This window comes from Antechinus flavipes, chromosome 3 (genome assembly GCF_016432865.1).
Source record: "Antechinus flavipes isolate AdamAnt ecotype Samford, QLD, Australia chromosome 3, AdamAnt_v2, whole genome shotgun sequence".
Lineage (NCBI taxonomy): Eukaryota > Metazoa > Chordata > Mammalia > Dasyuromorphia > Dasyuridae > Antechinus > Antechinus flavipes.
Window position 1 is genome coordinate 619,445,353 of NC_067400.1, and position 11,875 is coordinate 619,457,227.

Genomic DNA, 11,875 nt, shown 5'->3' on the forward strand with positions numbered 1-11,875 from the left:
ATCCGGGCCTGTCCTGAGCTTCTCCCTCCCCCCACGCTGGGGCCCATCCCACCAGCCTGGCTTATGGCCCGGATTGGGCTCAGGGGCCGGAAGCCTGAGTCCTCCAGTAACCACAACTGAGTGTATATTTTCTCTCTTTGGCAACACATCGGAACAATTCTCCGAGGGAGAGGGCTGGAGAGCGGGACGTCCAGGTCCCCGTGGGGGATGGAGATTAAGAGTCCCGGGTCCTTTCAGGGGGGAGGGGGCGAGGTGCTGAGGGAACCGGGGAATCACTTCAGGGAAACGCGCGGGGAAGCAGGCTCCCGAGCAGCAGCACCTGTTTCTTCCCAAGCTGCCCAGCCCTGGTCGCTGCCTTGATTATCGACCTTTGCCAACTTCCTCTCCCTGTCTTCCTCAAGGGAACAATGAGGCTGTTGTCCCCCCGACACCCCTCTCCCCAAGGACAGGCTCTGCTCCCTCCCCTGTCGTCAAGACTGCCTTTTGTCCCCCTCTGTTTTCTTCCTGCTCTCCTTCAACTGGATCTCACCAACTTTCTATCTCTTTCACCCTTTGGTGTCTGGGTTTATGTTCCTGTCTCCAGCTCCCTTCCCTAGCCGGCCCCCGTTCGATGTCTCTGATTATCCCATTCTCTGTCAGTTGGGTCTGTCTCCACAACCCTTTCCCATCTCTCTATTTCAATCTTGGACTCTTGTCTCTGTCTCTCTCTGTCTGTCTTTGTCTCTGTCTGTTCATCTCCTTGTCTTTCAGTTATTTGATGTTTCATTTACTATCTTTCCATCTGTATTTGTCCATGTGGCTGTTTCCAATCCCCCAATCTCTCTGTCTCTGTCTCTCTCCTTCTGTCTCTGTCTGTCTCTGTGTCTCTCCATCTCCTTGTCTTTCACTTATTTGATGTTTCATTTACTATATTTCCATTTGTATTTGTCCACGTGGCTGTTTCCAATCCCCCAATCTCTCTGTGTCTCTGTCTCTCTCTGTCTCTCTCCATCTCCTTGTCTTTCACTTATTTGACGTTTGATTTATTATCTTTCTGTCTGTATTTGTCCACGTGGCTGTTTCCAATCCCCCAACCCCCTCTCTGTCTTAGCCTCTGTCTCCCTTGGAGGTTTTCAGTCTTTCTGGATGTCTCCTTCTGTCCATTTGTCTCCCTCTGTCCACCTCTGGATTTTGGCCTTCTTCAGCTGTCCGTGCTCATTGGTTCACGTAGCTACGTCTGTTTCTCCTCCTCTGTCACCTCCTCAGCCTTTCTCTGGCCCTGGCCCTGGCCGGCTCTGTCAGGGTCTCTGTCTGTCTCTCTGTGTATCTGGGCATCTGCCTCTGTCCGTCTTTCTGACTGGCCCACTTTTGTCCATCCCTCCCCCTGCACCTCTGCAGTTTCACATTCGCTCCCTCTCTTTATGTACTAGAATGAGTGGCCCTCCCTGAAGAACAGGGCTAGAGTCCCTTAAAAGGGCTCAGAGTGGGCTCAGGCAGGGGGAAGCAGTGTCCTCCAAGGACAGAGAGCCTATATAGGCTTAATGTTCCCAGTTTATAGAAGAAGAAACTGAGGTCCAGCCTGAGAACTGCCCCTAGCCCTTCACCAGGGGATTCAGGGGACAGGGCTGGTGGAGGAGGAGGGGGGTGCCTCAGATGGGGGGTCTTGTAGGGTCTCGATGCTTGTGGAGGTCACCCCTCAGAGGAGGCGGGCTGCAGGAGGTGGCGGGGGGGGATCACCCCCCGCAAACAGAGGGTGTGGGAGCCAGAGCGTGGGAGCGGTAGGTCGACTCCGGGCCTTGCTTCCTGTTGGCACCGATGGCGGGCCAGCTCCACCCCCTAGTGCCTCTTGGCCCCCAGTCCACTCACCCTCCCGCCTGATGTTCTTATCGGACTCCCCGGCTGGAGAGAAGACATGCCCAACTCCAGAGAGCCTTGGATCTCCTCAGCCCAGTCATTCCATCTTGTGGGGAGGGGGAGCGCAGCTTCGGTCTCTCCCTTCTCCAGATCCCTTCCCCCTCCTCCCCCCCCAAGCTGGGCCCTGCTCAGTCCCTCATTATCTCTGCCTCTCCCTCCCTCCTTAAGTTTTCCCTTTCTGTCTCCTCCCGTTTCCCAGCCCCACCTTTCGGCCACAGGATTATAGGAGCTCGGAGGTCAGCCGCCCGTCCAGCCCACACCTGACCAATAATAGCTAGCTAGCTCCTGTGGTCTGAATGAAGTGTTCCACAGCCATGATCTCACCTAAGAGCCCCCTCCTTCCCTCACCTGCCCTTCCTCCCCTCTCCAGCAGAGCCAACAAGTGGGCAGCCAGCTAGGAGCTCTCCAGAGACGGGGAGCTCATTCCCTCTCAGGCAGACCGCTCTGCTTTTCAGCACCTCTAAGCTCAGGCCCTTTTCCTGGTGTGGAGCTGAATCTACCTCTCCATAACTCCTTCTCTTCCCACGCTCTTTCCCCACGGCTCCAGTCCTGCCCTTTGACATCCAATGGGCCTGGGTTCATCCCCCTTATCTCTAACAGCCCTTTGAGACTTCGAAGGCGGTGATCCCGGTTCCCTTTGTACTTTTCTTCTCCAGACACCTCCAGTGTCTTTAACCGACAAGAGCCTCGGTTCACTTTGTTCTGGCCACTCTCCTCCCTGATTTCTCCTCGTCTCCCAGAACTAAACTCAAGCTTCCAGTTGACCTTTGACTTGGCCAGGAAACACCCTCCACTCGTTCTGGCCACAGGGGTGGTTTGGGGGGTGTCGTGCCCCATTGGCGATTCACGCGGAGCTCGCAGGCCACCGAGAACACCCTGCGTCACAGTCCGGCCACCTTTAGTACTCCCAGTCTACCCTTGAGAAAATGGCTTTTAAGCCAAAGTTCTTCACCCCCTATTGACTTTCACTGGATTTCTTTGGACTTTCAGGTCTGTCCCGCTGAGATCTTTCCAGATCCCGATGTTATCAGGCAGTGTGGCTTTTAAGCCAAAGTTCTTCACCCCCTATTGACTTTCACTGGATTTCTTTGGACTTTCAGGTCTGTCCCGCTGAGATCTTTCCAGATCCCGATGTTATCAGGCAGTGTGTCGTCTATCCCTTCCGGCATCACGCCGTCGACACATTTGATAAGCGGGCCATCTAGGACTCCGTCCAAGCCGGTGATGAAACATCACAGGGCCAAGGCCAGAGCATCGAGGCCTTCGGAACGGGCCTCCCTCCAAGCTGGTATCAGTCCCTTCGTTTGGAACTGGTCATTGAACCAATTCTAAGTTTACATAAGTGTACTGTTGTTTCCACGTTTCACTGGCTAAGTCACAAATATAACAAGATTCAGTCAAATGCTTTGCTGAAACCGGGGTCCCCGGCTCTGTCCCCAGGTGGACCCCCCAGGTCTCTCCCTGACCCCACCTTCAGCTCCTTCCCAGAACCCTGTCCCCCATTCTGCTTCCAACATATCCCCCAAATCTGGCCTCTGGATCCCTTCCCTAAACTCTGCACTAAATGCCCTCTATTCTCCAGTCACTTCCTTCCTCCAACTTGCCCAGGATTCTCCTTATTCTTTTCTACAGAGCTGTGCCCTCCAACCCATCCCCTATTTTCCCATCATCCCACCTCCTATTTGCTGACATCTGTTCATTCTATGGCCCATTCCTCCCTCTCTCTTCCCCTCCCCTAGAGCTAGGGAATGTGCCCGAGGCTTGCAGGGACCTGTCCCAGCTTCACCTGCCCTGGCGAACCTCATCCTGATCCCACCAATCCCACCCCTGGGAACTGGGCTTCCTTCCCAGCCTTCACTTCTCCACTCTCAGGAGCCCATTTCTGGCTACTCTCGCCCTACCGGACCCCTAACAGGACGGGACCATCCCTCAGTCCCCGCTGATCCAGGCGGTTTTATTCCCTCCTTGACCCTTGGGGTGCCAGAGCTTTGGGATTGCCCGATCTGAAGGGAGACCGGCATCCCCTTGGGGAGCTGCGGGGAGAAGCCCGAAGCCTTGCCCCAGAAGGGGAAGTCACTGAGGCCGCTGGAGAACGGATGGGGGCGGCTGGGAAGCCCAGTCTGGGCTCTCTGGAGGGAGGTTCCCTGCTCTCTGGCTTGTCATCCCAGCCCAGCGGTCCCGCCCCACAGTCAGACCGTTAGATAAGGAGCTCAACTTTCCGAAACAAGTTGCTACTCTCTAGCATCTCGGGGAACAAAGGCAAGGGGGGTGGCCGCCCCCCCCTCCCCGCTCCTTCCACGGCAGGGTTAGGATCCCCCGGAGGACCACTCTCCTTGCCCAGGAACCAAAGTCTGGCTCTCCCTCCCGGCCTCCCTCGGGGCCGCGCGCGCGTTCTGCTCTCAGGGCGTCCTCCCGGACGGGAGGCTGCCCGCCCGCCCCGCCCGCCCCGCCGTCCCCGGCCCAGCCCCCATTCACCTGGCACTGGCCGAACCACAGCATCTCGGCGTGCAGCACCATCAGCCCGATCCCCACTCCGGCCATGGCCAGCGCCCAGCCCGCCAGGCTCTTCTCCTCCTCCAGCAGCCGCTTCCGCCGCCTCAGGGCGCCCAGCCCCGGCACCCGCTCCATGGGCCTGGGGGCCTTGGGGCCGGGGGGAGCCCGCCCCCAGGGCCCGGAGCTGCCCCCGCCCAGCGCGCAGAGCGTCGCCAGAGCTGGCTCCGGAGCTAGCGGAAAGCTGGGGAAGCAGCCGCGGGAGCCGCAGAAGCCGGGAGGCGCAGCCAAGGAGTCTGGTGGAGCCGGGGGGCGGGGGGCCGGGAGCACGAGCGCTCCGGAAAGAGCCGGAGAAAGTTTGGGGAGAGCCCGACAGTGCTTAGAGAAACTCAGAGCCTGGCCAGAATTCCCGAGAAGCCCAGAGGTCAAGCCCGGGGACCGCTCAGAGACAGCCCAGAGGTCACTCGGAGATAGCCCCCGGACCGCTCAGAGATAGCCCAAGGACCGCTCAGAGATAGCCCAGAGACCGCTCAGAGATAGCCCCGGGACGGCTCAGAGATAGCCCGGAGACCGCTCCGAGACCGCCCAGGGATCGCTCCAGAGATAGCCCAGGGACCGCTCGGAGACATCTCAGAGAGAACGGCAGCTCGGGCAGTCCGAGAGAGGCGAGAGTTCAGAGAGAAAGCGTGGAGAAAGAGCAGAATCAAGGAGGGCGCCAGACAGAGGGGGCTTGGTCGGAAAGCTGCAAATGAGCACCGTCCGGTGCCGGGAGCCAGTGCGATATCTGCACTCTGTACCAGCCAGAGGCTGAGACCCAGAGGGCAGGGAGGCGGGGAGGGAGGGGCCTGACCTAACCGGAGCCGGCGGCTGCCAGGCAGGGAGGGGCTAAGGAGGGGCTAAGGAGGGGCTGAGGGCCCTCTCCCCCGCCTCCAGACACCCTCCCTCCCTCCCTCTTTCCCCTGACCAGGGAAGTGCCAGCGGCTGGTGGAAGCAGATGTCTCAGCGTACTTTCACGTGCCCCCAAACCCTCAGAGTCAACCCGAGGACAGAACCAGAGGTTAGAACCGGGGGAAAAACTTGGACCATAGATCGTCAGATCGCCCGGTCAACCAGGAAGCATTTGCTAAGCATCTACTGTGTACCAGAACTTTTTTGGGCGCTGGGGAGAGGAAAGCAAAGAAAGAAAAACCGCTAGGTTTAAAAGGAAGATTGGGAGTCCCCAAAGAACGTGTGAGCTATAAAGGATCATATCAGCCTTGGAAGGAAAGGTAGAACGAAGAATATCAGACTTCAGGAAAATTTTAGAACATAGAACCTCAGAGCTGGGAAGAAACTTAGAACTCTGGGATCTTTTAAGCTGAAAGGACCTTAAAGTACAGAATTTCAGAGGGAAAAGTAGCCAAAGAGCAGTGTCAGAGATAAAGGGGCTCTTAGAGCAGAAAATGTCAACTTTTTTAGCACCCAAAGGTGTTCTCAAGCTAACCCTCTTTTCAGTCATTTTTTCACACAGTATTCTTCCCCATCCACATTCTATTGTCCCGACACAATGAGCCACTTGACGTTTCTCACACGTGGCTCGCCATTTCCTCTCTGTGGCTTTACACAGCAGCCCCCACATCTGGAACACTCCCCCTCCCACATTTTTCCTCATGGAACCCTAACTTTCTTGACCATCAGCCTCTGCTAGCTTTGGCCCTTCCCCTCCCTCTTTCATTTTTCTCCTTCCTTTAAAGAACTTGTATATATATATTTTTTTGTATAAACTCATGTTTGCACATTTTCTATCTTGCTTGAACGTAAGTTCTCTGAGAGCTTACAGGAAATGTTGCATTTATTACCTAGCAGGGTACCTGGAACATAGCACATCTTCAATAAATGTTTGTTGGTTGATTAGAATATAGAACGTCATTTCTAGGAGCAAGGAGGAACTTTAGGATGCAGAATCTTAGAACCGGAAGGAATCTAGGAGCAAGGGGGAACTTTAGAACGCAGAATCTTAGAACCGGAAGGAATCTTAGAACTAGAGTTGTAACTAACACAGGATGACCAGGGTTTTAACTTAGGGTGCAGCAACAGGGGAAGAATGGCACAGTTCTTCCAAAAAGCAGTTGACTATGGTCTTGATCAATAGAGGACTGATTGGAGAGGAGATGTCGGGACCACGAGGGAGGAAGTTTAACCAAAAGCCTGCTCCATTCTCCACCAAAGAGACTGTACCCAGTCAGGATAGATTGGGTCAAGAAGACTTGTTCTTTTTGGAATGTCCTTGAAATCAAGAAGAACTGGATTCGAATCCTGCTTTGGATTGTGATATCAGGCAATGTTACTTCTCTGTGCCTTAGTTTCCCTATTTGTAAAGCTGGAAAGGGAGTCTTGGACCGGATGGCTGTTGAGGTCCCTTCCAGCTCATTGGGAAAATCCCAATTCCTATATGAGTGAGATTAGAAGAAGTGATTTCAAAGGAGCTCTTAAATTCGGAGTTTAATAATAAAAGTAATAATATCTCTCATCTAAATGGTCAGTTAAAGACTTTCAAAGCACTTCACATGTGTCATCTCATTTAATCCTCAGAACAACTCTTTGAGCAAGATTATAATTATTAGCCCCATTTTGCATATGAGGAAACTGAGGCAAAACGACAAGTGACTTGCCCAAGATCAGTTAGCCTGCGAGTGTCTAAGACTGGATTTGAAGTCAGGTTTCTCTGACTTTAAATTCAGTGTTCTATTTTGATGATTTCATAACAATAATATATTTGTGTAGGTGCTATTATCATCCTCATTTGTAAAATGAGGAAACTGAGTCCCAAAGGACTGACTACCTTGTTGTTATCTGTACGTATTCTGATCATGCTTACACATGTATTCCTTGATAGAACTAAACTCTTAAATGGATCCTTTCCCTACCTAACAGTGCCTGGAACATGATTGGTAATAAATCCCTGCTTGATGATTGACTTACTGACTGACTTGAGTTCCCAAAGCAAGTTAGAGACAGAACTGAGACTGGAACTCAGGACTTGTGACGATCCATTTAGGGCTCTTTCCTTCATGCTACACACCCAGCAACACACAAATATGACACATAGCAGCCTACACAGAATGACACACACCGGCTTCGTATGGCCAGACACAGGGAACATGATACACACAGAGGGACACACCCAGCAACACACAAACACAACAGCCACAATGACACCACACTCACACTCACACACACACACACACAAATGCCCCTCTGCCAATCTCGCAGCCTCTGGGAGAGATGCCCACACGCTGGGCAGGAGCTCAGGAGCCACAGAGACATGCCCAGTCTCCCACAATCCACATACTCACGAGTACAGAACTCCTGCTTTAAGTCTCACCTACTCAGACACCGCAGAGATGCTGAGATCCACACCGCTCCCTGTTTCTGTCTCTGTTTCTCTTCTTGTGACACCTTTTAGACTCTCCTCGGAGAAAGCCAGATCCCCGGGAAATTGAGGGAGAGAACTGCCCCCAGAGAGACACAGGAGAAACTGCAAGGAATCGGATCCAGAGACCAGATAAAGAGACAATGGGAATCCCAGAGAGAGGAACGGTTACTGATGCAGAAAAGGAGAGGAACATGCGCCAAGAGAAAAAGAATAAGAGCTCAGGAGAAAAAGGAAAAGCCGAGACAGGAGTGATGTCTTGTTCTAAGGCTCCTCTTAGCTCTGACATTTTATATCCTGATCTAGGGCTGATATTCTATACTCCATGATCTTTCCAGCTTGGACGTTCTATGTTCTTATGTATTTTTAAATTATAATAACTTTTAATTTTTTCCAAAAACATGCAAATATAGTTGTCAACATTCACCTTTGGAGAACTCTGTGTTCCAAATTTTTCTCCCCCCCCGCCCCCAAGACGATACTCTAGGTTAAACATGTGCAGTTCTTCTAAATATATTTCCACATCCGTCAAGCTGCAGGGGAAAAATCAGATCAAAAGGGGAAAAAACAAACAAACAAGCAAACAAATAAGAACACCCCCCAAAAGGAGAAAATCAGACCAAAAGGGGAAAAAACAAACAAGCAAACAAGAACACCCCCTAAAAGGGGAAAATCAGATCAAAAGGGGAAAAAACAAACAAACAAGCAAACAAATAAGAACACCCCCCAAAAGGAAAAATCAGACCAAAAGGGGAAAAAACAAACAAGCAAACAAGAACACCCCCTAAAAGGGGAAAATCAGATCAAAAGGGGAAAAAAACAAACAAACAAGCAAACAAATAAGAACACCCCCCAAAGGGGAAAAATCAGACCAAAAGGGGAAAAAAACAGACAAGCAAACAAGAACACCCCCTAAAAGGGGAAAATCAGATCAAAAGGGGAAAAAAAACAAACAAGCAAAGAAAAACACTCCCCAAAAGGGAAAAATCAGATCAAGGGGAACAGACAAGCAAACAAACAAGAACACCCCCCAAAAGGGAAAATACTATGCTTGGATCCCCCGTCAGTCTCCATAGTTGGAGATTCTGTGTTCCAAAGCTGCCTTCACCCCAGGTCCTCCCATTTGGATTCCATCTCAGATATTAACTGAGTGATGCTGGGCAGGTGACGTCACTTAACCTCTCTGGGCCTCAGTTTCCTCATCATGGAAATGAAGGGGATTCAACTTCTTGACCTCTGAGGTGCCATCGGTTCCAAATCTATGATACTATGGACATGTGACCCAAACAGCCGCCCGAAGACAGTTACTGAGAGACGGGAACAAAAGTAGAGATAGTGAGACCCGGGAGATAAGCGAGGCCGTTAAGGAGACCTGGGGTATAGAGAGACAGATACAGAAACAGTGAGACAGAGGTGGTGATAGCGCCCTCTGGGGGCTCCCGAGGGACCCCCTCCCCTTTCCTCCAGGGGCAGGACTCAGGGGGGGTGTGTGTGCGGTGACTCAGTCAGCCTCTTCCCGTGACTCAGCCGGGGCCTCGCCCGGGTTGGGAAGGGGGAGGAGGGGACTCACTGCATTGGGGTGGGGGTGGGTGGGGGTGGGCTGAGTCACAGACCCCCGCTGAGGGACTCGGATGCGGAGAACACCTGGGTCCCTTGGGGAGAAGCTCAGGAAGGGGGCGTCCTCGCCATTGAGAACGTTACGGACCAGGGCAATCGCATCCCCGATGATGGGGGGGAGGGGGAGGAAGGGAGGCCGACAAGGACGCCCGGGTCCCTGAAGAAGCCGGGGCCTGGCGGACCCGGACGCCTCGGGGGCTCGGAGCGGGATTTCCCGTTGGCCGGGGCCCAGCCTCCCCCCGCAGACGCGGCCGTATCTCCGGGACTGGCCGCCGTCCAGGGCTGGGGACAAAGGAGCGTTTGACGCGCGCGGGAGGCAGAAATATCACGCGGCGCCGGAAGCTCCGGGAGAGGGCGGGCCGGGGCCCGGGGCCATCCGGAAAGTGTGTGTGGGGGGGAACGTGCTCTGCTCCCTCCCCCCCTCCCTCTCGCACCCTCGGTGCAACTTCTTGGAGCTCGGCGAATCCTGGGCCCGGAGCCTCCAGGCTGGACGGAGGCGCCCCCTGGCGACGATGTGAGGGAATGCAGCCAGAGGCGGGGAGCCGTCTCCATCTCGGCTGGGCCGTCTCCCTTCCCCGGCTCTCCCCCTTTCGGGCCTCCGTCTGTCTCTCCAGAGCTCTCTGTGGCCGCGTCTCCTTCCGGGGCTGGGGCACTGTCCGCCCGGCTCCAGCCGGGGGCTTTCTCGGCGCCCGCACTTCCTCCCCCTCCCTGGGGCTTTTGATCAGTGCGGGCCCGGGGGGGGGGGAGGGGAGGGAGCCCTGCTTCAGTCTGTGCCTCAGGCTTTCCCCGCCCCCCGCCAGCCGCCCAGGGTGAGGGTGAGGGCCGCGCCCGCCCGTCCGGGGGAGTGCGCGAGGGGAGCATCCCCAGCCCGGCGCTGCCGGCGCCCCGCCGCTGTCCCTGGTGCTGAGCCACAGGCGGCGGAAGAAGGGCTCTGTCCCCGGTGCTGATGGCGTTGAACGAGGGGCAGGTGGAGGGCGGCTCATGGCTCCACACCTGCATCCGCGGTTGCGCGGGGGCTCAGAGGGCCCCGGGGCGGCCACTAACTTCAGCTGGGAGCCCGAGCCTTGGGTTCTAAGCCGGGCTCCGTTCCTGGGTCAAATCTCACCTCCCTCTCGCCTTAAAACTTCCATCTGGATAATGAGAGGACAGATTATTTCTAAGGTCCCCACCCCCTCCGACAGTGACTGTTCTAAGGTCTCTCTCACCTCTTTTTTCCAGGCTCTTCGGGTCCCTCCCAGCTCTGACCTTCCATGTGCTTTGACTCTGGGATTATTTTGCTCCTCCACTCATCCTAGAGCTTGACACGTTTCCCGCTTCCCCAACCCCAGGCCCCCCTCCTCTTCCTTCCCAGCCATCCCAATTCCCCTGTGTTCTATGCCCCACGGGAAATGCTGCACCCACCCCTACGATCTTCAGGTCTAAGGGGATTAGACTCGATGTGCTTCCCCGTCACATAGAGTCAACAAGATGGACCCGTTCACTTGATCACAGAAAAGCAGCTGAAAAGAGCCTCATTTTACAAAGAAAGAGTGTCGGCCTTAGTTCTTAGTCAGGGGCCAAAAAAGAAAAAAAAAAGAAAGAAAAAGAAAAAACAGAACAGAGAAAGAACAGACATTTCCCCATCCCACTCTGATATCCTTCAAGGATCTCCGGAGAACCTGAGTCCACAAGCCCAGGCATGTTCTCCCGTTCCCCCCTCCCCATTTTGTATTTCAAATCCCGTTTTTTCACTACAGGACAATTTCTGAAACATATTCTTTGATCGAAATGTCTTATTATTCTTTATTTGAATAATCTTGGTCAAATTCTGTTAATGTAACATGAAGTGGAAATGACAGCTAAGATTCTTTCCAGCCTTTAATGATAAGAATCCATTTTTTTTTTGGTCCGAGTGAAGGTTCTGTAAATTGAATCCTAATCTGACCTCGCTTTACCAGATAAGTTAGGAGATTTGTCCTCGATTGACTTATATCTGGTGAGTTTTTTAGTGATCAGGTCAATGGTCTGTATGTTAATTCCAACTTCCTTTTGCTTTACGTTATAATTTTGGAAGCTTTTTTTTTTTTAAACGCTCCATGCTTGTGTAGTGCATGACTTGAATCCGACTTTCCTCTTACCTTGTCTGGATTGTGAAAACTAATAACAGCTGGCATTTGGATTGTATTACGAACATTATCTCATTTTGTCTTTACCACAACCTTGGGATGCAATTACAAGAAAAACGAGAAAACTGAGGTTAAATGCTAGACGTTAAACGCTTTCAAATGTGATTTCGATGCATTGTGTGGCAAGTCCTGGAACACGGATCAATGTCTAGGCGTGATGGGTATCGGACCTGGCGTTTTAGGGGACTCCCGGGTGAGGAAATGTCCCCCACCAACCCAGCCTGCAACTTAGATTCCGTTTAGAGCCAGAGAGTTGCTGGGAGAAGTGACCACTGGAAAGAATATGGGTGAAGTGGAT

At 53.3% G+C, this 11,875-nt stretch overlaps 1 protein-coding gene across 2 annotated transcripts in view; it reads right to left on the reverse strand.

Annotated features, from left to right (window-relative positions):
• The window catches only part of KCNN4 (potassium calcium-activated channel subfamily N member 4), a 12,570-nt gene extending 7,365 nt beyond the window's left edge, over positions 1–5,205 (reverse strand). For both annotated transcript variants that reach the window (XM_051989568.1, XM_051989567.1), the window contains exon 1: positions 4,369–5,205. In XM_051989568.1, coding sequence (XP_051845528.1) covers positions 4,369–4,521 — 153 coding nt within the window. In that variant the 5' untranslated portion in view covers positions 4,522–5,205. The remainder of the gene's footprint in view (positions 1–4,368) is intronic.
• Between the last annotated feature and the right edge of the window lie 6,670 nt (positions 5,206–11,875).